The sequence below is a fragment of the Rhinoderma darwinii genome, chromosome 4, assembly GCF_050947455.1.
Source record: "Rhinoderma darwinii isolate aRhiDar2 chromosome 4, aRhiDar2.hap1, whole genome shotgun sequence".
Classification (NCBI taxonomy): Eukaryota; Metazoa; Chordata; class Amphibia; order Anura; family Rhinodermatidae; genus Rhinoderma; species Rhinoderma darwinii.
This window is the reverse complement of record NC_134690.1, coordinates 124,410,389-124,437,809: the sequence shown is the minus strand read 5'-3', so window position 1 is coordinate 124,437,809 and position 27,421 is coordinate 124,410,389. Positions and strand designations below refer to the sequence as shown.

The following is a 27,421-nucleotide window of genomic DNA, read 5'->3' as shown; positions in this document are numbered from 1 at the left end:
CCTGTTTAGAAATTGCCACACTGGACCGTTGGAGGCCTTCCACAGTTTAGTGTTGAAATATAGATCAAAACGCATTCACTTTGGCATTGATGGAATGGAGGCTAGGACCAAACTTGCTATCCTGGCGCATAATCACAATGTAGGAAGAAAAAACGCTGTTGTTCATGTGCAAAAGCCACATTGTGACTCTATTGGTACTGAAAGAACAAAGTTAATCCTACCAAAAGGGAAGAAGAGGTGGGTGATCAAAAACGTGTTTGAACCCATGAGTAATGAACATACAGATAAAATACTGGATGATTGTCTAAAAATCGCACAGGGTGAGGTAAGTCATACTTGGCAAAGTAGAGCTCCAATGCTTCCACCCAACATTCCCAATGTTGAAAGGCCAAGCAAACAAGATGTTTTGGAGGAGCACTGGACTAGGTTTGGATAGTGATAAGATTAATGCGTTTCATGACAAAATTTAAAATGGTTTATATTGCTATAGAGCTGTAAGTAGTTTGTTTAGTTTCTTGAGATATTACAGGACACTTAGAAGCAAACGTAGCTACGCGGGTCTACTCAAAGATGTTCCTCGATTAGAGTTGTGTAAGTCCTCGTGGGTAAGACAAAATCACAAGCACAGTGTAGACCCAACCTCGTATGTAGATTCTCATACATTACTCACCTTTGCTCAGCAGGCTCACTAGTCCCTGTTTGACGGTTGTTGCTTACTGCTGGATAAGGAGGATTGTTTCTTTGCAGGGTACGGGTATGTTCACACGCACTAATTACGGAGGTAATTCGGGCGTTTTTGCCCCGAATTACGTCCGAAAATAGCGCCTCAATAGCGTTGACAAACATCTGCCCATTGAAAGCAATGGCCAGACGTTTGTCTGTTCACACGAGGCGTATATTTACGCGCCGCTGTCAAATGACGGAGCGTAAATAGACGCCCTCGTCAAAGAAGTGACCTGTCACTTCTTTGGCCGTAATTGGAGCCGTTATTCATTGACTCCAATGAATAGCAGCGCCAATTACGGCCGTAATGGACGCGGCGTTCAAGCGCCTGCACATGCCGGTACGGCTGAAATTACGGGTATGTTTTCAGGCTGAAACATCCCCATAATTTCAGCCGTTACGGACGCCCTCGTGTGAACATACCCTAAGTGTTGACACCATCAATGTAATGAGTCTTCTACTGTGATGTGTGCTCATGGTACACAGGAGTCCCAGTCTAATACTAGTGGTCTACATTTCCTACTTTGTATCCAGACACTCCATTCCCCACGTTTGACGGTGGTTGCTTCCTGCTAGATAAGGAGCATTGTTTCTTTGCAGGGTAAGTGTTTATACCGTCAATGTAATGAGTTTTCTACTGTGATGTGTGGTGGCTACATTTTTTATTTTTTTTTCTTCACAGAAGTCCTTGGTTCTCCACATCTTACACTGTCCTTTCTTTTTTCCAACATTATTTTTGTTTTTAACACACTTTATATATGTAATAGTTTTTAGAGTTTCCAGATGCCTTAACTCCTAAGTGATCACCCCTATAACCTCAGTTTTATTGCCCCGGCTTATCTTAATGATATATCACTTCATGTACTAATTGTCTTTGTGTAACATCTAAATGTTGTGCTTTTTTCTAAGTCATTCATTTGTAAACTGCCTGAAGAAGGAGCCTCTGCGCTCTGAAAGCCGCATATAGAACTTTTATGGTTAGCCAATAAACGTATCATACCTATTATACTTTTGTCTTTTTTGACACAAAAGTATTTAACATTTCATATTGTCTCTGGCTAACACGGTACTACACTATTTTTTACTGTACTTCGTCAAAAGTATATTGAAATGTATAAGATGCAAATAATTTGTGTCAACCTTTTTTAAACCAGCATAATAGATTAAAAACTTTTTTAATGTATTGTATCTTTCAGACTATACAACTTTGATATGATTTATAAATACATATAGTAAGTGAAGATGTCAGGGTCACTAAGGCCCTGTGCACACAAGAGTTTTGGCAACGCTGAAATATCTTCCTGAATATAGATTTTTACCGGCATGCATTGAAGCGGCGTTGTAAACAAATAACATTAAGGCTGGGTTCACACGACCTATTTTCAGATGTAAACGAGGCGTATTATGCCTCGTTTTACGTCTGAAAATACGGCTCCAATAAGTCTGCAAACATCTGCCCATTCATTTGAATGAGTTTGCCGACGTACTGTGCCGACGACCTGTCATTTAAGCGTCGTCGTTTGACAGCTGTCAAACGACGATGCGTAAAATGACTGCCTCGTCAAAGAAGTGCAGGACACTTCTTTGAAACGTAATTTGAGCCGTTCTTCATTGAATTCAATGAAGAACAGCTCAAATGTTCGGCCGTCAAAGACGCCTCGCATAATGCGAGGAGGAGCTTTTACGTCTGAAGCGACGCAGCTGTTTTCTCCTGAAAACAGTCTGTCTTTTCAGACGTAAAAGCCACTTCTCGTGTGCACATACCCTAACATCAATAGGAGACTGCTAACGCTTTTTCCATCAAAGAAAGGGAAGATAGCTAATTTTTGCGCTTGCAGAAAATAATACCCTCCATCTACCATTTTAAATAATATATATTACAGTACATATTTTTTTTACGCTAGTTTTCCAAGCTGTTTATGCGCCCAAAAAAAGAAATGATGATTTGATAAATTGGTGGTGCATTACATGTAGTTGCTACTAGCATTACTCATCATAAGGCCAGATTCACACAAGCGTATGCGTTTTGCACGCGCAAAAAACGCGCCGTTTTTTTCCGCGCGCAAAATGCACTTGACAGCTCCGTGTGTCAGCCCCGTATGATGCGCGGCTGCGTGCTTTTCGCGCAGCCGCCGTCATTATGAAACTCAGTTTGGATGTTTGTAAACAGAAAAGCACGTGGTGCTTTTCTGTTTTCATTCATCCTTTTCACAGCTGTTGCGCGAATCACGCTTGTCCCACGGAAGTGCTTCCGTGGGGCATGCGTGATTTTCACGCACCCATTGACTTCAATGGGTGCGTGATGCGCGAAATACGTCCAAAGAACGGACATGTCGTGACTTTTTCGCAGCGGACTCACGCTGCGGAAAAATCTTGCAACTGTCTGCACAGCCCCATAGACTAATATAGGTCCGTGCGACGCGCGTGAAAATCATGCGCGTTGCACGGACGTATATCCCGTTCGTCTGAATAAGTCCTAACACTTGTATAGTCTGAAAAATATGTTACATATGAAGTGTGAGGACTGGAAAAGGCTATTAGGGGATTTGGAGGAGGCCTTTTTAATATTTTGATAACGCTGGAGACACAATGAAATATTCTTTGAGATGTTGTAATTTTATTTGGACATAAAGTCATCTTTATTTAATAACTATATAATGAAATATCAATTTATGATGATCTAATGGATGATATATTCAAGGTGTCATGATGTTCCTAACTCATGTTTTTGCTTTTTTTTTGTGGAATCTTTGTATGCTAAATAAAAGTGTTTTGATTTGAATAGACTTTTTAGTTTTTTTTCCCAAATTACAAATAGTGCAATATCTAATTTGTAAAGGATTACCCAACATTCACCGTCAATAATGGCCATTAATAAATAATCAACTGTCTTCAAGTTTTCAAAAAAATTTCAGTCCGTTTCTAAGTCCTTTGACATCAATTTTTGGATTTCTGTTACAAAAAAAAAATTGATTCCATTTGTCATGGTTTTCTTGTCCCAACCCCCTGAAAACACCCAAAGGAATGTCACATGTTCACCGTCTGTAAAAACGTGAAAAAAATAGGACATGTCCTATATTTTGACGGCCAATATTCACGTCCGTGTGAATACACCCATACAACATCAGTGTTCTGTAAACGTCACCGGCACATGGCCGTTTTTCAGTCGTGTGAATGCAGCGTTACTAGATTTTGGTAGCAAACAGAAGCTGCGTTATTACAGATCTCAAGGCAAGATAGAAACTTATATTTTATTTTAAAATAAATGATAAAAGACACATTTTTAACTCAACTTTTAATCTTCTATTGCTATATAATACATTTTCTAAACACTAGTCCAAGGCCAAATATTCCGCAGGTTCTTCCCTGAACATTAAAAATCCACAATATTCGTCCACTGGATCAGAGAAGACGTCTCTTATAATTTTAACTGCGCAAGAGGGTATGGGTCTCCTGTTCCCCTTACCCAGGTACCCATGTACCCAAGAAGTGAATCCTCGATATGCTGTTTTTCGTAAAAGCCTGTAGAAGCACCAAAATGCATTGAAATGAAATAGAATGGAAGGAGTGCATTCTTTATTTATTTATTTTTTTATAAAAACATACCTATTCAAATCCTTGTCAGGAGGCGGAAGCCTAATTTCTCCAATGGCACGCATGGAGATGTGAACACGTTCTCTGTCCCCACAAAATTGTTGAAAGTAATCATGCTCAGTAAGGCATGTAATATTGTCCATAAATGGTTCAACATTTTGAATTTCTTTGCAGCAGATACTCTCTATATTAGTTGGCATTACAACGCAGTTGTTGCACAAACACCAAGTTGAAATCAAAATTCTTTCAGTGCCATCACATTCATCCATATCTTCCGTTCTAATTTCTCGAAGATGATTCTTAGGAAAACAAACTCCGGAGTCATCCATGGTTCCATACTTAGGCTGAAGTCGTAGTTTCAACCAATCTAACTAAAATATAAAAAGTTACATTTTGACCTTGAGATTAGTTTGGCATCTGCATTGTCAAATACATTTAAAATATTGAGACAACAATATTTTGATAGACACAATTTTTTAAATCAATCTTGGTGACGCCGTTTGTTGTAACACTACAACTACACGCATGCAATGACAGCAAAAGCGGTTATTATTCCAGGCTAAATTTAGTCAAGGCATGCTCGGATCCGTGGGATTACAACAGCAGTAGGGCTGAACGTTGCTGATTTACACCAAACTTTAAAAATGTACTTTATATAAAAAAAATACAGAGTTACACATAACTCTCCTTCATGTTGTCTGGCCTACTGGGATGACCGCTGCAGCCAATCACAGGCTGCTGCGTCACATGGCCTGCAACGCCATCGTAGCAGACCAGACTACGTGCATAGAATTGTACATTTATTTTACAAGCGCTGCTTTCTAAGGCTGTGTTGTGACATCTAACAATGTTGTGCGGTATTAGACTGTAGGTGATGCGGGTTACACTAATGATACTAATGAAAAACCAGCCTTTGACAGGCATACCTTTTGGGATCGTGTGGCAGTTGGTGATGGTGGTTGATGTTCTATATCCATTTCTAGGTCATAAATTTGTTGTGGTAAAAAACTGAAATAAAAATATGATGAAGTGAGGTATGCTGGTTGTAATGCCACTGAAAAGTTATTAATATGCTTATTGACTAGTGGGCAAAGGTACTGGATGGTAATGCCCCTGTAATTATTTTAGCCACAGGGGTATGGGTAATGTGTACTGGTCATAATGCCCCTTATATGCTCATTGTCAAGGGGGTATGGGCAATGCTGGTAATATGCCCCTTATATGCTCATTGTCCAGGGGGTATGGGTACTGATGGTAATATGCCCCTTATATGCTCGTTGTCAAGGGGGTGTGGGCCATGCTGGTAATATGCCCCTTGTCAAGGGGGTGTGGGTACTGATGGTAATATGCCCCTTATATGCTCGTTGTCAAGGGGGTGTGGGTAATGGTGGTAATATGCCCCTTATATGCCCATTGTCCAGGGGTATGGGTACTGATGGTAATATGCCACTTATATGCTCATTGTCCAGGGGGTATGGGCAATGCTGGTAATATGCCCCTTATATGCTCGTTGTCAAGGGGGTGTGGGTACTGATGGTAATATGCCCCTTATATGCTTGTTGTCAAGGGGGTATGGGTACTGATGGTAATATGCCCCTTATATGCTCGTTGTCAAGGGGGTATGGGCCATGCTGGTAATATGCCCCTTGTCAAGGGGGTGTGGGTACTGATGGTAATATGCCCCTTATATGCTCGTTGTCAAGGGGGTGTGGGTAATGGTGGTAATATGCCCCTTATATGCCCATTGTCCAGGGGTATGGGTACTGATGGTAATATGCCACTTATATGCTCATTGTCCAGGGGGTATGGGCAAGGCTGGTAATATGCCCCTTATATGCTCGTTGTCAAGGGGGTGTGGGTACTGATGGTAATATGCCCCTTATATGCTTGTTGTCAAGGGGGTATGGGTACTGATGGTAATATGCCCCTTATATGCTCGTTGTCAAGGGGGTATGGGCAATGCTGGTAATAAGCCCCTTATATGCTCATTGTCCAGGGGGTATGGGTACTGATGGTAATATGCCCCTTATATGCTCGTTGTCAAGGGGGTAAGGGTAGTGCTGGTAATATGCCCCTTATATGCTCGTTGTGAAGGGGGTATGGGCAATGCTGGTAATATGCCCCTTATATGTTCGTTGTCACGGGGGTGTGGGTAATGCTGGTAATATGCCCCTTATATGCCCATTGTCCAGGGGTATGGGTACTGATGGTAATATGCCCCTTATATGCTCATTGTCCAGGGGGTATGGGCAGTGCTGGTAATATGCCCCTTATATGCTCGTTGTCAAGGGGGTGTGGGTAATGATGGTAATATGCCCCTTAGATGCTTGTTGTCAAGGGGGTATGGGTACTAATGGTAATATGCCCCTTATATGCTCGTTGTCAAGGGGGTATGGGCAATGCTGGTAATAAGCCTCTTATATGCTCATTGTCCAGGGGGTATGGGTACTGATGGTAATATGCCCCTTATATGCTCGTTGTCATGGGGGTATGGGCCATGCTGGTAATATGCCCCTTATATGCTCGTTGTGAAGGGGGTATGGGCAATGCTGGTAATATGCCCCTTATATGCTCATTGTCAAGGGGGTATGGGCAATGCTGGTAATATGCCCCTTATATGCTCATTGTCAAGGGGGTATGGGCAATGCTGGTAATAAGCCCCTTATATGGTCATTGTCCAGGGGGTATGGGTACTGATGGTAATATGCCCCTTATATGCTCGTTGTCAAGGGGGTATGGGCCATGCTGGTAAATATGCCCCTTATATGTTCGTTGTGAAGGGGGTATGGGCAATGCTGGTAATATGCCCCTTATATGCTCGTTGTCACGGGGGTATGGGCAATGCTGATAATAATGGCCACCATTTATGCTGGTTGCCAAGGGGGTAATGCTGCTCAGGCACGTGGAATGCTCATAGCCGAGGGGTGATGTCTGGTCTTTGCAATAAATGTGAAATGCTCGTTGCAAATCGGGGACACCGTTTAAAAAAAAGAATAAGCTCGTCTCTAGGGAGTTCACTATGTTTACCTGCACACGGTGATGCTGCTGCAGATTCAACTGTAGCCTCTCGGACGCCTGGAGCCGATGTGTCTTCTCTCGTCCGACCCAATGGTGAAGGACCTCTGGGAGGAAGTGACGTCACAGCGTGATCTCGCAAGAACACGCTGTGTGTCTGTGCAGTGAAAGAAGCTGGGTGGGAACGATGAGAAGTGTATGACGCTGATTGGTCACTGATTGGTCAGCGTCATACACTTCTATTCACAACGGCCAGTTGGTAAAACGGGAAAACACGCCCAGTTGTCCATTGAAAAACTAATTTGCATAAATCTAAAATTGCTCATAACTTGGGCAAAAATGATCGTTTTAAAAAAACAAAAAAACACTTTACTGTTATCTACATTGCAGCGCCGATCACATGCAATAGGAGATAGGGGTTTTATATTCTGGTGACAGAGCCTCTTTAAGAAACTTTGTGAATGGTGTTTTGAATACTTTGAGGGGTGCAGTTTTTAAAATGGGGTGATTTACGGGGTTTGTATTGTATTGGACCCTCAAAGCCACTTTCACAACTGAACTGGTCCCTGAAAAAATAGCCTTTTGAAATTTTCTTGAAAATGTGAGAAATTGTTTCTAAAGTTCTAAGCCTTGTAACGTCCTAGAAAAATAAAAGGACGTTCAAAAAACGATGTCAATCTAAAGTAAACATATGGGAAATGTTAATTAGTAACTATTTTGTGTGGTATTACTGCCTGTCTTACAGCGAGATACATTTAAATTTAGAAAAATGATAATTTTTCCAAATTCTTTCTAAATATTGGCGTTTTTCACAAATAAATATTAAAACTATCGATCAAATTATTTCACAAACATAAAGTACAATGTGTCAAGAGAAAACAATCTCAGAATCGTTTGGATAAGTAAAAGCATTCCCAAGTTATTACCACATAAAGTGACACATGTCAGATTTGAAAAAATTGTGTGTTCACAAGGCCAAAACTGGCTGTGTCTCCAAGGGGTTAAACTTAAAGGGTTAAGTTTCCAAGGGTCCAAGAAAAATAGGCATTTCCTATTTCCGCTGAAGTGCCTGCAATCTTCAAGACATACAGACACCTGGCTGTAGCTATTAGACATACATTTGTAAAAATCCTGCACAATTTTGTTGTATTTACAGATAATCTAATATTTATGAGGTGCAGCCACAGCTGGGGAAACGACATCCCCTCACTTATCAGAAACATGACCATGTAAATCATTACAAGTGCGGGAGTGAAAGGGTTAAAGCTCCCAGTGACGGACATGCGCGTTTCTTCAATTACAAAACAGGCTGGGTGAGCTGTGTATGAGGTCACCGGGAGCGTCATGTACCAGGAGAGAAAATAGATCCGGCTGCGGAAGCCGTGGTGCAGGGATACGCATGAGTGATGTGCTGCATAATAGACGGAACACAGCTGCTATATTGAGCAATGTGAGGCGGCTGTGCGGTGTCTGCAGCTGATATCAGCGGCAGGGCTATACATAGTGCAGTGTCCTAATAGTACAACTAGAAGCTGGGATTCTTACATGTTTTCTGCAATAAAGTAAGGGGGCAGCAGCAAATTATTAGCTTTATATAAACCTGAGGAGCTGTGCTCCTGTTACATTGTGAGTACACACTGGAGTAAGTTTAATCCTTGACATAACATTATTTAATGGAACCCACCAAATATCTTAAGGTGTTAAGAAACTGTTCCGGGGCCAAAACGCTGAATGTCAGAACCATTGAGGAGGTTTTAGACCTCAACTGATTACCAAGTAGATCTCCAGATCCTCCCAAGTTACAATAGTAGATCTCCACCTGTTGCCAATCCCTGGTCTTGGTATTGCATTTTTTTTCTGGAGTTTTTTTTTCTATAGGCTTCACTATAGGACGCCAGGAAAAACCTGTAAATTACCCAAAATGTACTAAATGACACAAAATAGAAATACGCCATGAAAAAATCATGTAAAAAAATGGTGAGTTCTTGAAGCACATGTTGTGTTTTTACATTTTCAAAACAAAAAAATGTGTGAAGAAAGTCTAAGGCCGGGTTCCCACGGGTCGGATACGCTGCGTAAAAACTATGCAGCGTATCCGACCCGGAACCCGCAGAACATTCCATCCAAAAAACCACACCACACTGTGGTGTGGTTTTGCATCCAGAATTTCCGGTAAGCAGCGTAGAAATAGAAAAATTGTCCATACTTACCTACGCCGTTGTCATGATGACGCGTCTCTCCTTTGCCGTCCAGACCGGCCTCCCTGGATGACGCTACAGCCCATATGAGTGCTGCAGCCTGTGATTGGCTGCAGTGGTCACATGGAATAAAACATCATCTCAGGAGGCCGGACGGGAGGAAGAAGCAGGGAGTTCTGGGTAAGTATGAATTTTTATTTTTTTGTTCTGAGTTGTGATTTTTGCCGCGGAATTGCTGTGATTCAACACTTGGCTTTCCGTTGCGGGTTTTGCATCCCCATTGAACTCAATGGGGAAAACATGGAACAGAAAAGCAACGAAAACAAAAAAAAATTTCCGCAGCGTGGGCATGAGATTTTCAAAAACTCATCCGCTTTGCTGCTACTGTAAATGCTGCAGAATTTCCGCACAGAATTCTGTTGCCGAAATTCCGCATAGTTTAAGCTATGTGGGCACCCGGCCTTACTGTAGTCTGTGTTTATACAGAGTCTGGCGTCCACCAGTCGCAGGAAGTCAGGGAATCAGCGGCTCATGATTGAGCTAGACTCATACCTCAGGAGCTAGTTGGGCACCCAAGGTTTACCAGTTGTTTTCTACATATTTGCCCAGAAATATAAAGAAAAAAATATATACGCCAGCAGGATATAGCTGACAGATGTGCTTTAGTTTTCGGTATACAGTTTCATACATCTGGGGAATACATTTGGCACATTCAACCCAAACAAGGTGTGAAACTTGCCTCAGTCACCTGCCAGTCTGCAGAAGTACGGGTAGTACATGTAGGTGGCACACCATCACCACTTTTGCTCATGGTATTTCTCTTGGTAAGATGACCACCATTTAATAATACTAATCTTTATATAGCGCCAACATTCTCTGCAGTGCTTTACAATTAGAGAAGTGACACAAGTAATCAAAACAAAACGACAATCAATAAGACAAAAAGAGAGAAGTCCCTGTCCACAAGAGCTTACAATCTAAATGGAATGGGAGGAGTAATACAATAGATACAAGGCGCTAATTCTGTCCTGGACCTTGTGTTGGCAAGGGGAATATATAGAAATCAGCATGAAGCTGTCCATTCAGAGTGATGCGACAAGGGTAGCAAGTTCAGGACATTTCGGAGTGGAGATGTCTGTGCCCGGGTAAGGGTGTGTATGGGCCGTGGACAATGGTTATCTGGCAAGCCCCTGTGAAGAAATGACATTCAAGGCATGCCTAAAACTGGGAATGATAGGAGAAAGTCCCTGTGATCCAGGGCAGTGCGTTCTACAGAATGGGTGCAGCGCAGGAGGAGTCCTGCAGACAGTGTGAGAGGTTTAAGAGAAATTAAGACTCATACTGTAGCAGCATGCGGACTAAACTATGCCCACATGCAGTAGGTGGGGTTTTCATATGGCTTGCCGGTAATGCCGCAGTTTTACCTTAAAACGCCTTTGTGCCACCGGTTTGGACCTAGCTGCAGCTCTATCACCAACTATTACCTGCCTTCAGTAGAGTTGTGCCTACCCTTGCACAACTCCAATAGGTGAGCGTAATCTGCACTACTGTTCATCGTCCTTATTTTCTCTTGTGACCTGCACCATGTGGCGCTCTTTTTTCTTCTAGGTACTTTCTATATGTGTCAGGTAGCGCTCTGCCCGCTGGGTGAGAGGGTCGGGGCTGTTCGGGTGACGTATTCCACTGTATGCCTATACAGTGGGATAAGTTGCAGTCCTCTGTCGAATGTGTACATTGGGAGTTCAGACATATTCCGGAAAGCAAAGACATGATGTGAAGGGGGCTTTACGTGGGATACAGAGTAGTGGAGATATATACTTTGTGACATCCACAGAATGCACTCCCTTGAAACCAATGAAAATATAATAAAATAAAACAATAAAGACTGAGTGGGCAGGTTCAGTGTTAATATCAGCTGTCAGGATGCAGAGCTTTACAGTTTTAACAAGCTGAGAAGCAGTCTGCTCCGCTATACTGCCGTGCTACTGCAGAGCCTCTGCTCCTTCCCTGACAAGCAGGGCAGAAAGCTACTTTCTATTGGCTGCTCTGCAGAGAACAGAAGATCACTATGCAGAAACCTGGCTGAGGGAACAGTGACTGATCATGTGTGTTTGCTAGCTCATTAGGTGGATGTGCTCATTGTGATAGACTTTGAACACCAGGTGGCGCCATACTGTGTAAGTAAATGTCATTAGGCTATGTTGAGATTTAGATGGCAAAATCTGAAACGGAATTCAATGAATACAGCTCAGAACCTGGTGTGGGGACACTTTGGCTGTTACTGTATGGTGGCTCAGAAGTTGTTGTGGGGACACTTTGGCTGTTACTGTATGGTGGCTCAGAACCTGGTGTGGGGACACTTTGGCTGTTACTGTATGGTGGCTCAGAAGTTGTTGTGGGGACACTTTGGCTGTTACTGTATGGTGGCTCAGAGGCTGTTGTGGGGACACTTTGGCAGTTACTGTATGGTGGCTCAGAAGTTGTTGTGGGGACACTTTGGCTGTTACTGTATGGTGGCTCAGAAGCTGTTGTGGGGACACTTTGGCTGTCACTGTATGGAGGCTCAGAAGCTGTTGTGGGGACACTTTGGCTGTCACTGTATGGTGGCTCAGAGGCTGTTGTGGGGACACTTTGGCAGTTACTGTATGGTGGCTCAGAAGCTGTTGTGGGGACACTTTGGCTGTCACTGTATGGTGGCTCAGAAGCTGTTGTGGGGACACTTTGGCTGTCACTGTATGGAGGCTCAGAAGCTGTTGTGGGGACACTTTGGCTGTCACTGTATGGTGGCTCAGAGGCTGTTGTGGAGACACTTTAGCTGTCACTGTATGGTGGCTCAGAGGCTGTTGTGGGGACACTTTGGCTGTCACTGTATGGTGGCTCAGAGGCTGTTGTGGGGACACTTTGGCTGTCACTGTATGGTGGCTCAGAAGCTGTTGTGGGGACACTTTGGCTGTCACAGTATGGTGGCTCAGAAGCTGTTGTGGGGACACTTTGGCTGTCACTGTATGGAGGCTCAGAAGCTGTTGTGGGGACACTTTGGCTGTCACTGTATGGTGGCTCAGAGGCTGTTGTGGGGACACTTTGGCTGTCACTGTATGGTGGCTCAGAGGCTGTTGTGGGGACACTTTGGCTGTCACTGTATGGTGGCTCAGAGGCTGTTGTGGGGACACTGGCTGTCACTGTATGGAGGCTCAGAAGCTGTTGTGGGGACACTTTGGCTGTCACTGTATGGAGGCTCAGAAGCTGTTGTGGGGACACTTTGGCTGTTACTGTATGGAGGCTCAGAGGCTGTTGTGGGGACACTTTGGCTGTCACTGTATGGTGGTTCGGAAGCTGTTGTGGGGACACTTTGGCTGTCCCTGTATGGAGGTTCAGAGGCTGTTGTGGGGACACTTTGGCTGTCACTGTATGGTGGTTCGGAAGCTGTTGTGGGGACACTTTGGCTGTCCCTGTATGGAGGCTCAGAAGCTGTTGTGGGGACACTTTGGCTGTAACTGTATGGAGGCTCAGAGGCTGTTGTGGGGACACTTTGGCTGTCACTGTATGGAGGCTCAGAGGCTGTTGTGGGGACACTTTGGCTGTCACTGTATGGTGGCTCAGGGGCTGTTGTGGGGACACTTTGGCTGTCACTGTATAGTGGCTCAGAGGCTGTTGTGGGGACACTTTGGCTGTCACTGTATGGTGGCTCAGAAGCTGTTGTGGGGACACTTTGGCTGTCACTGTATGGAGGCTCAGAAGCTGTTGTGGGGACACTTTGGCTGTCACTGTATGGTGGCTCAGAGGCTGTTGTGGGGACACTTTAGCTATCACTGTATGGTGGCTCAGAGGCTGTTGTGGGGACACTTTGGCTGTCACTGGTCACTGTATGGTGGCTCAGAGGCTGTTGTGGGGACACTCTGGCTGTCACTGTATGGAGGCTCAGAGGCTGTTGTGGGGACACTTTGGCTGTCACTGTATGGTGGCTCAGAGGCTGTTGTGGGGACACTTTGGCTGTCACTGTATGGTGGCTCAGAAGCTGTTGTGGGGACACTTTAGCTGTCACTGTATGGTGGCTCAGAGGCTGTTGTGGGGACACTTTAGCTGTCACTGTATGGTGGCTCAGAGGCTGTTGTGGGGACACTTTGGTTGTCACTGTATGGTGGCTCAGAGGCTGTTGTGGGGACACTTTGGCTGTCACTGGTCACTGTATGGTGGCTCAGAGGCTGTTGTGGGGACACTCTGGCTGTCACTGTATGGAGGCTCAGAGGCTGTTGTGGGAACACTTTGGCTGTCACTGTATGGTGGCTCAGAGGCTGTTGTGGGGACACTTTGGCTGTCACTGTATGGTGGCTCAGAGGCTGTTGTGGGGACACTTTGGCTGTCACTGTATGGTGGCTCAGAGGCTGTTGTGGGGACACTTTGGCTGTCACTGTATGGAGGCTCAGAAGCTGTTGTGGGGACACTTTGGCTGTCACTGTATGGAGGCTCAGAGGCTGTTGTGGGGACACTTTGGCTGTCACTCTATGGAGGCTCAGAAGCTGTTGTGGGGACACTTTGGCTGTCACTGTATGGAGGCTCAGAAGCTGTTGTGGGGACACTTTAGCTGTCACTGTATGGTGGCTCAGAGGCTGTTGTGGGGACACTTTGGCTGTCACTGTATGGTGGCTCAGAAGCTGTTGTGGGGACACTCTGGCTGTCACTGTATGGTGGCTCAGAGGCTGTTGTGGGGACACTTTAGCTGTCACTGTATGGTGGCTCAGAGGCTGTTGTGGGGACACTCTGGCTGTCACTGTATGGTGGCTCAGAAGCTGTTGTGGGGACACTCTGGCTGTCACTGTATGGTGGCTCAGAGGCTGTTGTGGGGACACTTTAGCTGTCACTGTATGGTGGCTCAGAGGCTGTTGTGGGGACACTCTGGCTGTCACTGTATGGTGGCTCAGAGGCTGTTGTGGGGACACTTTAGCTGTCACTGTATGGTGGCTCAGAGGCTGTTGTGGGGACACTCTGGCTGTCACTGTATGGAGGCTCAGAAGCTGTTGTGGGGACACTTTGGCTGTCACTGTATGGTGGCTCAGAGGCTGTTGTGGGGACACTCTGGCTGTAAAGTGGCGCAGTGGCTGCCATGTCTGTTTCGGACCAGTCACATTGAATTGAGAGGTAGGTTACCCCAAGCTCACCGACCGACCGGTGTCTGGAAATCTGCAAAAAGAAGCAAACCAGGTGTCACACTAGTCTCTTTTTTCCATTTTAAAGATTCAGGTGCAAATAGTGATTTATAAGGATGTGTTTTTAGTCTTTTATTCCGCTTTTCTAAAAAATGAATTGGTATTGGCTCCCAGAGATAAGAACTTTTATTTCAGGGGTTCCCAATGCCGAAAAGAAAACGAAACACTCCTATAGATAAATGTCGCTGTCGTGGGATCCTGGTAATGAGGGGCAGGAGAAAAAATTACCAGAATGTATACTAGAAAGTTTTTGGTTTTACTTCCTACAAGTCCCCAGAGTTTGTTTTTTTTTAGACCAAGTCACATACACAATGTTGACTAAAACACGTAAGGTTTTTCACAGATTATTGTATTCCTATACTAGCAATCATAAACCTGTATGATATAATACAAAGGTCTCCCCCTCTAGAGACTCTGTATTCTCCACATAGAACTGACCGGTGACAACTGCGATCCTCTATAATATGACACTAGTGCGCGGGATGCCGGGAACTAGGACTATTTCGCGACCTGACACTGGCGGATGAATATAGAACTTCCGGCGGCGCGCTACTTCCGGTTCCCCGCCTGACTTTTTCGTTGCAGATACGTTTCTCGTCACAGTGATGGCGGCGTTACCCAATCTCTCCGCTCCCGCCGTCCCCCCTCGCCCCAACGATGGTATTCTCATCGGCGACCGACTGTACTCGGATGTCTACCTCACCATCGATAACTCCATGATACCCGAGGAGCGGTTGTCGCCGACACCCTCCATGCTGGATGGCCTAGACTTAAACACGGAGACCGACCTCCGCATTCTAGGCTGTGAGCTCATCCAGTCAGCCGGCATTTTACTACGAATGCCGCAGGTAAGGGGGCGTTGGGGGCACTGGTCGGGGCTTCTATACAGCGTAGGGCCTGGTGGAGGTGGTATTATGACTGGGCCGGGGGTGCGCAAGATGGCGGCTGTTTCTCACCCCTGGCATCCGTCACTTACACCTTCTTGTCTCCTCAGGTGGCCATGGCGACTGGGCAAGTCCTATTCCACCGCTTTTTCTTCTCCAAGTCGTTCGTAAAGCACAGCTTTGAGGTGAGGAAAGCATGATGGAAAAGCTGAGCATGTATGTGGTAGTGCCAGGCAGGGTATGTGGTGTCGTTACAGTGTATGGTGATCTACTGTATCCTATCCTGTCACTTCTCTACATAGAAGTCCGAGGTAGCCCAGAATAGCCTTACTAGACAATTGCATACATGGCAATTCCCTCAAGTACATTTATAATCTATTACTTTAGTGAGAAGTGTTAGGCCTTTAATCACACAAGCATGTCTTTATCCACCAAAAAATGTGTGTGCATATAAACTTGTCATGTCTCAAGTTTTATTCTCTAGGAACTTTCTGGTTTCGCTATTTTTTATTTTATTTCTTGCGTTTCTTTAGCAGCTGATCCATGAAAAACGGAAAGCATGCAGATGTCTGTGCTCCTTTTTTTACGCGCCCGTAGACTACGTTGGGCAAGTTTGGTCCTCAAAAATGGACACGTGCGTGAAAAGTGACATTATGAATAGCCCTATTGACTTGTATGGGTCAGTGTGCTGTCCTTTGTTAGCACATAGATGAGAAATAGGTTTGTGGGAATAAGGCCTTAGGGAATAATTGTGCTCATAATTAAGGCCTCATTCACACGGCAGGGTTTCCCGGCCGGGTGCCGGCCGTTCATAAATCGGCCGGCACCCGGCTGCATTAGGAATGATAGACCCCTAATGGGGCTATTCACACGACCGATTTTTTGACGGCCGGGAAATCCGGCCGTCAAAAAATAGGACATTCTCTATCTTTGCCCGGGCGCCCGGCTCCCATAGAAGTCTATGGGGCCGGGTATTACACGGCCATCACCGGAATGTGTTTCGAGTGATGGCCGGGTTTCCCGGCGCTTGCGCTCTATCTCCTCCTCCTCACAGCGCAGAGTGCATGTGAGTTGATGCCATTCTGACGAATGGCATCGCTGTACACTGTGTTGCAGGGCCGGGGTGTAAAGCAGGTGGAGGGAGCGCCTCCCCTGCTTGTTAAAAGCACCCTGGCTCGGCGACACCTTCGATGGCGCCGCTAGTAGCAGCAGCTGCTACTACTGCAGCGACGCCACTATAGCAGAGCAGGGAGGTATCTCCCCGCTCTATGTGCTAGCCGCACTTTAGCTCCTTGAAGGAGCGGAATCCCCGTGTTTTCGCGGATTCCGCTCCTGGACAGAGCGCTTGATGTCTCTGTCCATATCTGGGCAGTGACATCAGGGGAAACTCCTGAAGCGGAATCCCTGAACACATGGGGATTCCCCTTCAGGAGCTGCCGCTGATGTCACTGTCCGGATCTGCCCGGCCCGGCACGGATGCATAACTTTATGCAAACCGGCTGGGCAAAATGGCCGATTTTACCGGCCGAAACTCGGGCTCAGGAACGACCCGGTCGTGTGAATCCTGCCTAAAGGGGTATTCCCAAAATCATAGATTATCACTTATCCACAGGATAGGTGATAAGTATCTGATCGCTAGAGGCCCCACCGATCAATTCAATGTCTATTGGAATGACGGCAGCGCCCGGCTGTTTCTTTCATTCTCCTAGACGTTAAAAGGGTTTTCCCATGAGGGACATATGACATCCACAGGACATGTCATAAATGTCAGATGCGGGTCCCACCTCTGGGAACCGCTCCTATCTCTAGAACTGGCCCCCCGGTACTCCGTTCTAGCTTTTTCTGCTCGTGTGGCATCCCAGCCACTTCCTGATTACATGGCCGGGAGTTACGGACACCGCATAACCCGCTGAGCTACGCTGTTTCTGGAACTCCCATACTACTGAATAGTAGATGCGGAAATAGTAGCTCAGCCAGCTGCGCTTTTTCCGTAACTCCCAACCATGTAATCAGGAAGTGGCTGGGATGCCACGCGAGCAGAAAAAGCTAGAACGGAGGTCAGGGGGCCCAGTTCTAGAGATAGGAGCGGTTCCCAGAGGTGGGACCCGCATCTGACATTTATGACACATCCTGTGGATATGTCCCTCATGGGAAAACCACTTTTAAAATGAAGCAGTAGGCGCATACTTGACTGCTCCTCCTCACTGCGGCCGAACAATGAGAATGATCTGGGGGTTCAGCTCCCCCATTCTCAGGATGGTTGGATAGGTGTTAATTTATGTTTTTTGGAATACCCCTTTAACCTATTACATTGATAACATGTGGACACAAAATTGTTCAGTGTTGCTTGAGACATTGACAACCCAAGAATCCGGGATTAGGAATGGTTTGCATGAAAAACCATTAGGGAGCATAAACAGAGGAAGTCCCAGATCACGGCTATTTGTCAACCAAAGCTGTTTTTGGATTTTAAATGTTATGTACACCCTTGTAGACAAATTTTATTTTTTATGTCTTTAAGCCACTTTCAAATTCACTTTTATTTAAAACCTTTTTTTACTTTTTAAGATACAGCTTCTATGTATCCTATATACATAGAAACGGCATCATTCTCTCTCATCTGATTTCAGTCAGTTCATCTGAACTGATGAAGTGACTGAAAGCGGGTCCTGTGTGCCTCTAACACAGAAGATACTGCTAATATCGATCAAGTTCATAAGTTATATTGTAATAGTTCAGACTCATGGATGTGGCGATACCAATTGGGTTTTCTTACATTCCTTTTGGGAAAGTGGCAAAAGGGGAGTATTTTGAACTTATAGATATTTTTTATGTATATACAAAAATATATTATCTTTGTATTACTTTTTTTATTTTTAGCTTTTTATTAGTCCCCCTAGGGGACTTAAACTAGAGATAGTTGGATCACTTGCACAATATACTGCAATATCTATTGATTGCAGTATATTCTGTTTCTCAGGGCCTGTTCACATCACCGTTGCCCTTCCGTTGAGGGATTCCGTTGGGTTAACCCCTCAACGGAAAGGCAAACGGAACCTCCGCTTCCGGTGACCATTGAACTCATTATGGTGATGGAAACCTAGCTAATGGTTTCCGTTTGTCACCGTTGTGACAGGGTTCCGTAGTTTCGGACGGAATCAATAGTGCAGTCGACTGAGTACTTACTACGTTACTGAGTAGAGATTGCTGTGGGTTCACACTTGTCAGATTTTTCTGCAGAAAAGTGCATTGCAAGGGGTATAATCCGCAGCAGAGTTGACATCCTGAATTCTGCATGGAATTTTTCCGATACCTGTGGATGGGATTTTGCAATCTTCGTCCACATGCATTGTACTGTAAATTATCGCAGGTTTTTGTTATGAAATACGCACTGAAAATGCACAACAAATATGCCGTGTGTGAGTTTAACCTTTAATAGGTCTTGGTGGCACAAGCAGGTTTTTGATGTAATCTGAACTGGTACAATCAATTTACATCCGATGGAGAGCAATGGGTTCAGTCAAAGGATTGTCTTTTTAAGTTAGTTTCTCATCAGGAAAATGTAAATTGTAACCGGTGTATGATAAATTGTAACCGGTGTATGATAGTCCTGCATTTTTTTCGCTCTGCAGGTGGTGGCTTAAAGGGGTTTTCCCATCAGGAACATTTATGACATATCCACAGGATGTGCCATCACAGATAGATGCAGGTGCCACCTCTGGGACCTGCACCTATCTCCATAATGGGGACCTCTAAACCCCGTTCTATCTTTCTTGGCTCCCACTGCCTCAAGCCACTTCCTGATTTAGATAGTCAGGAGTTACGAAAACAGCGTAGCTCGCTGAACTAGGCTTTTTCCGTAACTCCCATAGAAGTGAATGACAGCTACGGAAACCGTGTAGCATGTGAGCTATGCTGCTTCTGTAAATGCCATTCACTTCTATTGTTTTCTGTTGAAGTTACTCCTGACCACCTGATGAGGAAGTAGTCGGGAGGCAGCAGGAGCCGAGAAAGGTAGAACAGGGTTTTAGAGGGCCCCGCTCTAGAGATAGGTGCAGGTCCCAGGGGTGGGACCCGCATCTATCTGACGTTTATGGCATATCCTGTGGATATGTCCCTGATGGGCAATCCCCTTTCAATTTTACTGTACAGCTTTCCCTGTGTTGTCAATGATCTGTTTTGTCAGATATTGAAATATGGTTCTCTTTATCATATTGACTTCTTTTCAGATTGTTGCCATGGCTTGTATGAATCTCGCTTCCAAAATAGAAGAATCTCCCAGACGAATTAGAGATGTGATAAATGTTTTTCATCACTTGCGCCAGTTGAGAGCAAAACGGTATGTTTCTTTGTTATGGAAATACATGATGTGTGTTTGAACAGTTCCTTCACTTCTGCAGTTTGTGATGTTCCCATTTAATGGTGAATAGATTTTTAACTAACAAAAGTGGTGCACGCTGAATCCTTTCTCCTTTTACCACTTCTTTATAGCAGGATCATTATTTACTTCTTGAGAACGATAAAAGTACTTGTGGTGTTCTGATCTTTCCTATCCAATTGGCCATGCAGAGTATTAGATGACACATACAACACCTTGGTGTTTTTATTTGTTATAATTTTTTTTTCTTTGTGCATCGTTGTTGTGTTAAAAAATACCCTCATGATGTCATGTGAATATCTTGCTTAATTTTTCAGTTAAGGTCTTGTGTTGGAAATCTTTTCAACACTTAGCTATGTATGGGATGACCAAGCCTTTATAACAGACTCCTTAAATTACAAGTCAGAGGCATGACACAGGTTTGATTTTGTAATAGAATGTAACCATACAAAATAAGAATTAGTGGTATTGTCTAGTATAATGCACCTGAAATATATTCCAACAGCCAGCTCATAAGTATCACTATATTTTCAGCCAGTGTTTTGTTGTGTGATTTGACCAAGTGATGCAACTAAACAGCTGTGAACTGTGAACTTTAGAGTCATTGTCGCTTAGTATTTTCGCGATATGTGACGTTTAATCTCTTTACTTGATTGGATAAACGTATAATTTATGCATTCCTTACTGGTCGTCATGTATCAAAACAGTCTATAAAAAAAAAAAAAAAAGGACTTATTGCCCATTGTAGTTTAGAAAAATGCGGATCTCTGGTTGCTAATGAAAACACTGACACTTCGGTTCGTGCTTTTCCACATGGCAAAGCTGTTTTCTTGACCATGTACCCATAGGCTCTTATTGCAGACCCGTGAGCACTTTGGGGGCAATTTATTAAGACTGGTGTTTCATACGCTATTCTTAGTCTAAAGTGCTGGAGTTAGATGCGTCTAAATTAAGAGGCGCACGCCTCTTAATAAATTATGTGCAACTTTGGCCACCCAATCGCCGGGAAGTCAAATCTACCCCAGCTACGAGCTGGATTACAGATGCACTATAATTTATGCAATTTTCTGGTGTAAATGAAAGTCCATTTGTAATGACCCAGTCTGCTAAGCCCCACCCACTTTTTTTAAACTTGGTCGTTGCGACGTAAAAAGTAAAAAAAATGTGCGCGAATTGCAACTTCTGTGCCAGAATACTGTCAAGAGTGTGTGGAGCCTCCATGATACACCATACTGCCATAGAGAAACAACTCTTCATGGGGAAACATTGCTATATTTTGGTGTGTGTTGCAGTATGCCACAATTTAGTTTCTTTTCTAATGGCATGACTGCTATGCTGCATCTATTTTTAAATGGGTATTTGCAAATCCCAATACACCCCTTTTTGTAGGGTCTGGTACTTTTGACGACCGGAATATTGCTGTGCACTGCTATTCCTGCCATCAAAAATACCAGAAAATGGCAAAGGAAAGCACTGCTAAGGCTCTGAACGGTAGTGTGAACAGAGCCTAAAATCAGAGGTACAATATGGGACTTGATCAGGTTGTGTGAGCGCCTTGATTACGGATACATACTGCACTGATCTGTAATATATACATAAAATGCATCAAATGCTTTTCATATTATAGATTTCTCAAGGTTTTGTAATGAGGCAAAATATTAAACATTATGTGTGGAATATACAAAATCTGACTTGTTTTGGAGTCACTGGCAAACACTTTATGACCATGGTAATTGAGTTACTTTCTAATTGACCCTTTAGAGCATAGGTTCAACTTTTGGACATTTGTCAGTTTACATAGATGTGGATTGCATAAAATGTCAAGTATATATTGGAAGTACTTTGGTTTATAGATCAATTGATCTTGCAGTTCAGTGTGCCTTATAGCATTCTTCAGTAATGTATTCAGAGTTTTTCTTTGCCACTGGAATTAGTCATATGATAAGCCACTAACTGGTTGTACTATATAGTCAGACTGCTGTTCTCGCTACTGCACTCAATTCCAAGTAAATTAGCCTTTTTTAAATTACAGTATTTGGCCACTAAACCAGCTCAGTTAGCTTAGGTAATTGTGGTCAGAGAAAAGAATATCAATGATGACATGCTGTAACTCAAGGACAGTGCTCGATAGGTAATGCAATTTGTACACCATATTAAAGGGTAACTAAACAGTTCAAAAAAATTTTTTTGGACATGTCAGTAGTTTTGATTGGTGGGTGTCCAAGCACTGATACCCCTACCGATCGCTAAAACGAAGCTACAGAAGCACTCAGGTGAGCGCTGTGCTGCTTTTGTTTCCGATCGGCTTTCCTCGTAGCCGTGTACGGGCTCAACAGAAAGTCTCAGCCTGTATACCACTGGATCGGCTTTCTGGGAAAGCCGATAAACCAAGCAGCACAGCGTTCCCCCAAGCGCTTCTGCCGCAACGTTTTAGCGATCGCTGGGGGTCTCGGACCCCCACCAGTCAAAACTTCTGACATGTCAAAAGTTTTGTGGTGTGTTTTTTTTTTTTTTTAAATTTTAGTTACACTTTAAGTTTTACATCTAGGTGCCTCAGAAGTGAACCAACATTTAAAGAGGACTTGTCAGCATTCCTGACATGTCTGTTTTGGTACATATGTGTTCTTCATTAAAAAAAAAAACCATGCTGGAGCATCTTTTCCCTTTGCTGTTCCTTTTATAATTCCTCCTGGAAATGTATGAATAAATTTTCAATTGGGAATTCACATTCCACATGTCATTAGACAACAGTTTAACACACAGCACTGAGTGGACCGTGTCAGTGTGTAGCGCATTAGTTTGTGGTATTGTGACTTATTTCTGTCTGTCGAATCTAAATAAATGCACTGTTTACCCATACATATTTTTAGTTTGTGCTTTTTCACAAAACCTTAGTAGGGCACCATTAACATTGGTTGCAATATGTGAATTAATACATAAATATGTTGTATTTATATCTAATTAATGCCTTTATTGACTTTGCATTTTTTTCCCCTTGCAACCGACTATACAGCAACCAGCTACATTTACCAATGCCTGGGTGATGTGGAGTGGTACATAGAGATGAAGCTGTCGTCTTGGCAACAGTGAGTGACGTGTCGAAAAATCCCCTTGGAGAAGCCAGTGCTCTGAGGTCACTGGAATCGGGGACTCACAGGTTGGCCACTGGTGAACCATTTGGACAGACTCCTGTATCATGTTAAGCCTTTGTCTTTGCTGTCCAAGTTTATTTTAACTGTCAATATTTGCATCTTTTCCAAGAGAAATACAAGGCAGAGAAACATTTAGCTTAGCATATCTTGCTGCTCATAGCAACTTTAGGCACAGTTCACACTGAGTTTTTTTGGGGGTTTTTTTGCGCTGATTTTGACGCAAAAGATGCGCTAGAATCCGCGGCAAAAAACTTCTAAAACAGCCTTCCATTGATTTCAATGGGAGGCAGAGGTATTTTCTTTTTTTTTCTTTCTGCGGTGGCTTTTAGCTTCTCGCAGTAAAAAAAAAAGGCGGCATGCTCTTTCTTGCCACGGTTCCGCCTCTGAACTCCCATTGATATGAATGGGTGGCAGAGGGAGCGTTTTTTGCCCGCGGCGCTTAATAGTCGTGGCTGAAAAACGCAGCGACAATGGCGGCAAGAATTTGCAGGCAGGTCAAAATTAGATTTTTCTGCCTGCAAAAAAACAGGGCCATATATTATTTAGCCAGAGTTTAGTAAGTTCTGTTTTCATTAAGTTTCAGAAAGAAACACAAGCAGTACATATACATTGTTTCCCTCCTCGTCTAACCATAAAAATATCTGATCAATATTTATATTGTCTACATATTTACTCATTTTATATTGTGTGCACTAGTTAGGTCGTGGTGTGCTAACTTTTCATCTACATGCATCATAGTCAAGAGAGGTCCAAGGCACTGCCAAAATTTATGTAGGCCTAATCATTATAACTTATGAGGGAACTTTTGTTATCACATCTAACATTTTTATGGAGGATACTGTACTTAACAACTCCCGCTTTATTAAATTATTATTTTTTTTCTTTAATTTCCAGTTACTTTTTTTTTAATTGATTTGCATAGAAAAAAAATGTTTTATCGGTCTAACGTAGTGTGCACAGCTTTACAAATCCCCATTTACACTCTGTGCAAAAAAAATCTGTTCAGATTTTAGGCCATGCTGAGGATTGCCATAGCGTGCTTTTATATAAATTTTTGCAGCAAAAGCCACATGTAACACATGGGGATTATACACAACAGAAATTTTCTGCTACGTATAAACTTAGCCTGAGGGTGGGGATGCCCGTAGCAGCCACGATATTACTGAAAACCAATCCTACATTACAACCTGCAACGCACGCACAAACCTTAACAGTTCTCTAAAACTACACGTCGGGTGGGTATTTGTCTGCATTGCAGCTGCTATGGTTGTCCCTACCTTAAGGCCTCATGCACACGGCTGTGCCCGTGATTGTGGGCTGCATTTTCGTGCCGTTCTCCCATACAATGTTTGGGAGCACTGCCCGTAAAAAAAAGAAAAGTAGGACATGCTCCATAATTCCCGGCACGGACACCATTCCGTAGCAATACGTAGAATAGGGCAGGTCCATAATTGCGAAACGTACTGTGGTCCGCAATTATGAAGATTTTTTACGGTCGTGTGCATGGGGCCTAAGAGAGAACTGATGTTAGGAGTGAATCCTCACAAACCAAACATAAATACAGTTGGGCTACCTGGCTATGAAAATGACTGTTGCTACCGGAATTCCTACAGCATTACAACCCATGCAAAAACAGTTGCACCTTCCAAAAGTATATTCCAAATATTTAGGCTGTTTTTATGGATATATTGTGATACATTATATAGTTATGCAGTTTATAGATTCCCTATGAGGAAGGGAAATGCAGCCTGCTGCTATGTATAATTTTGTTGGTCATCTAAATTTTTAGGATCCGCAAGGGGAAGGTGTTCTGTCACTTATCGAAACTTAATTTATGCTTTTACATAACCAGACCTGCATCTAAACTGATTGCAGCCAATAGCCTTTCAGCTGACTTTATCAGGGATGGGGAGATACGACATCTAAGGGGGTGTTCACGTCAGCGTCGGGCTTCCGTTTTCACTATTGATTTAATTGGTAATGCTTCCATTGCAGTTGGTTTCCGTTTTTTCCATTCCGTAAGGTTTCAGTTCTTTTCGTGGAAACAATAGCAGTCGACTACGCTATTGTTTCCACAGAAAAAACAGAAACTTAATGGAATGGAAACTGAAAATAACTAACGGAATCATTACCATTGAAATCAATGGTAATGCAAATGGAAACTATGGTTTCCGTTTTTGGCTTTCCGTTCATCGGTTCCTCCAAAGGAGAATTCTAACGGAACCCGTGAATGGAAGCCCGACTGCTGTGAACAGGCCCTTCTAATTACTGCTTACTGCCATATTCTATTATCTCTGACTTCTGTGTTTCAAATAGTCATGCAAGTGTTTGGTTTTACAGATGACTTTTATATACTTCCATTCCCTATATTTAAGCCCAACTATTCAAAGCTTTTAGCCAAACATTCCCTTCCTTTTCCAGTTTGCTTTGGAATAGAAGAAATCGTAAACTCAAATTTTGTGCTAATTATTCAATTAATAGCACTGTCTGTACTTACTGGTGTCCTGGCATGTTGCATTGTGTGCTGACCCAACTGCTCCAAGTCTCCAGGTGGTTAATATCCCTGTATGAAGTGCAGTCGTAGCATGTTAAAAATAATGTGTATTAAAATCCAGGCGCTTTTTTTTTTTTTTTTGTAGACACCACAGGCTTTTTAACATAACCTTTTATATAGAACCAACTGTGTCGCTTTGTTTTCTCAATAAAATACGTAAAGAACACTGTAAAATATACATCTACGTAAAAATTGATAAATGCACTTCATAACCTGACATTATGTAGAGGTTCACTACATGCAAATCTATGGTTAATAGGCCTTAAACTGGGATTTGTGTATCATGTACAATTCAAGTCCGAGAGCAAAGCAACTGAACCAATCACATTTAACCCCTTAATGACCAGCCTATTTTAAAACTTAATGACCAAGCCATTTTTTACGTTTTTTCCATCGTCGCATTCTAAGAGCTATAACTCTTATTTTTGAGTCGACATAGCTGTTTTTTGCGGGACAAGTTGTATTTTTTAATAGCACCATTTTGGGGGACATATTATTTATTGATTAACTTTTATTAATTTTTTTTTTGGGGGGGAATAGAGAAAACCCTGAAATTTCACCACGCTTTTTCGCGTCTTAAATCTACGCCGTTTACCGTGTGGTATAAATAACACAATAACTTTATTCAGCGGGTTGTTACGATTGCAACGATACCAAATTTGTATAGTTTTTGTATGTTTTACTACTTTTACACAGTAAAAACGCTTTTTTTTCAAAATTATTTATTTTTGTGTCTCCATGTTTGAAGAGCCGTAACGTTTTTATTTTTCCGCCGATGCAGTTGTATGAGGGCTTTTTTTTTGCGGGAAGACTTGTCGTTTTTATTGGTACCATTTTGGAGTAGATGCGACTTTTTGATCACTTTCTATAACATTTTTTTCAAGTCAGGATTCACAGAAAACAGCAATTAATCCGTCGTTTTTTATTACATTTTTTACGGCGTTCACCGTGCGGGTTAAATAATGTAATAGATTTATAGTCTGGGTCGTTACGGACGCGGCGATACCAAATATGCGTAACTTTTTACATTTATTTTGGTTTTTTAATAGTAAAGCATTTTGTAAGGGGAAAAGCTGGGTTTTTCATTTTTTTTTCACTTTTTTTTTTTTTTAATTAACTTTATTAAACTTTTTTTTTTTTACATTTTTACTAGTCCCACTAGGGGACTTCACTGTGCGATTCTCCGATCGCTATTACTACTTTTGTATTGCAGGGTATTACTGTCTATCCGTTTAAAACGGACAGGCATCTGCTAGGTCATGCCAGAGACATGATCTAGCAGGCATTCACTCCAGGCAGACCTGGGGGCCTTTATTAGGCCCCCGGCTGCCATAGAAGACACTGACACTCGGCGATCGTATCGCCGGGTGTCGGTGGGAGAGAGGGAGCTCCGTCCCTCTCTCCAAAACCACTCAGATGCGGTGCTCGCTATTGTGCACCGCATCTGAGGGGTTAAACATGTGAGATCGATACTAATATCGATCTCACACGGCAGAGCAGGGACGCTCCCAGCCCTCAGCTGCCTCTAGCAGCCGAGAGCAGTGAGATTTGACGGCTCCCTGCTCTGTTTACTCATCCTGATGCAGTGCCATAAAAAGGCATATGCATCAGAATAAAGCCCGTTAGTGGCTGCCGTTAAAAGGCGTGTTGGCGGTCACTAATGGGTTAAGGAATTGCTCAATTGATGCAGTCAGCATGGCCAGTAAGTGCACATAATCA

The 27,421-nt window shown here is 43.4% G+C and overlaps 1 protein-coding gene across 2 annotated transcripts in view; it reads left to right on the top strand.

Annotated features, from left to right (window-relative positions):
• The first annotated feature begins 15,268 nt into the window (after positions 1 to 15,268).
• Positions 15,269 to 27,421, top strand: part of CCNL1 (cyclin L1) — a 34,523-nt gene continuing 22,370 nt past the window's right edge. The window contains exons 1-3 of one of the 2 annotated variants that reach the window (XM_075861534.1): positions 15,269 to 15,582; positions 15,729 to 15,803; positions 19,848 to 19,957. In XM_075861534.1, coding sequence (XP_075717649.1) covers positions 15,340 to 15,582; positions 15,729 to 15,803; positions 19,848 to 19,957 — 428 coding nt within the window. In that variant the 5' untranslated portion in view covers positions 15,269 to 15,339. The remainder of the gene's footprint in view (positions 15,583 to 15,728; positions 15,804 to 19,847; positions 19,958 to 27,421) is intronic. The other variant, XM_075861535.1, reaches the window with a different exon arrangement.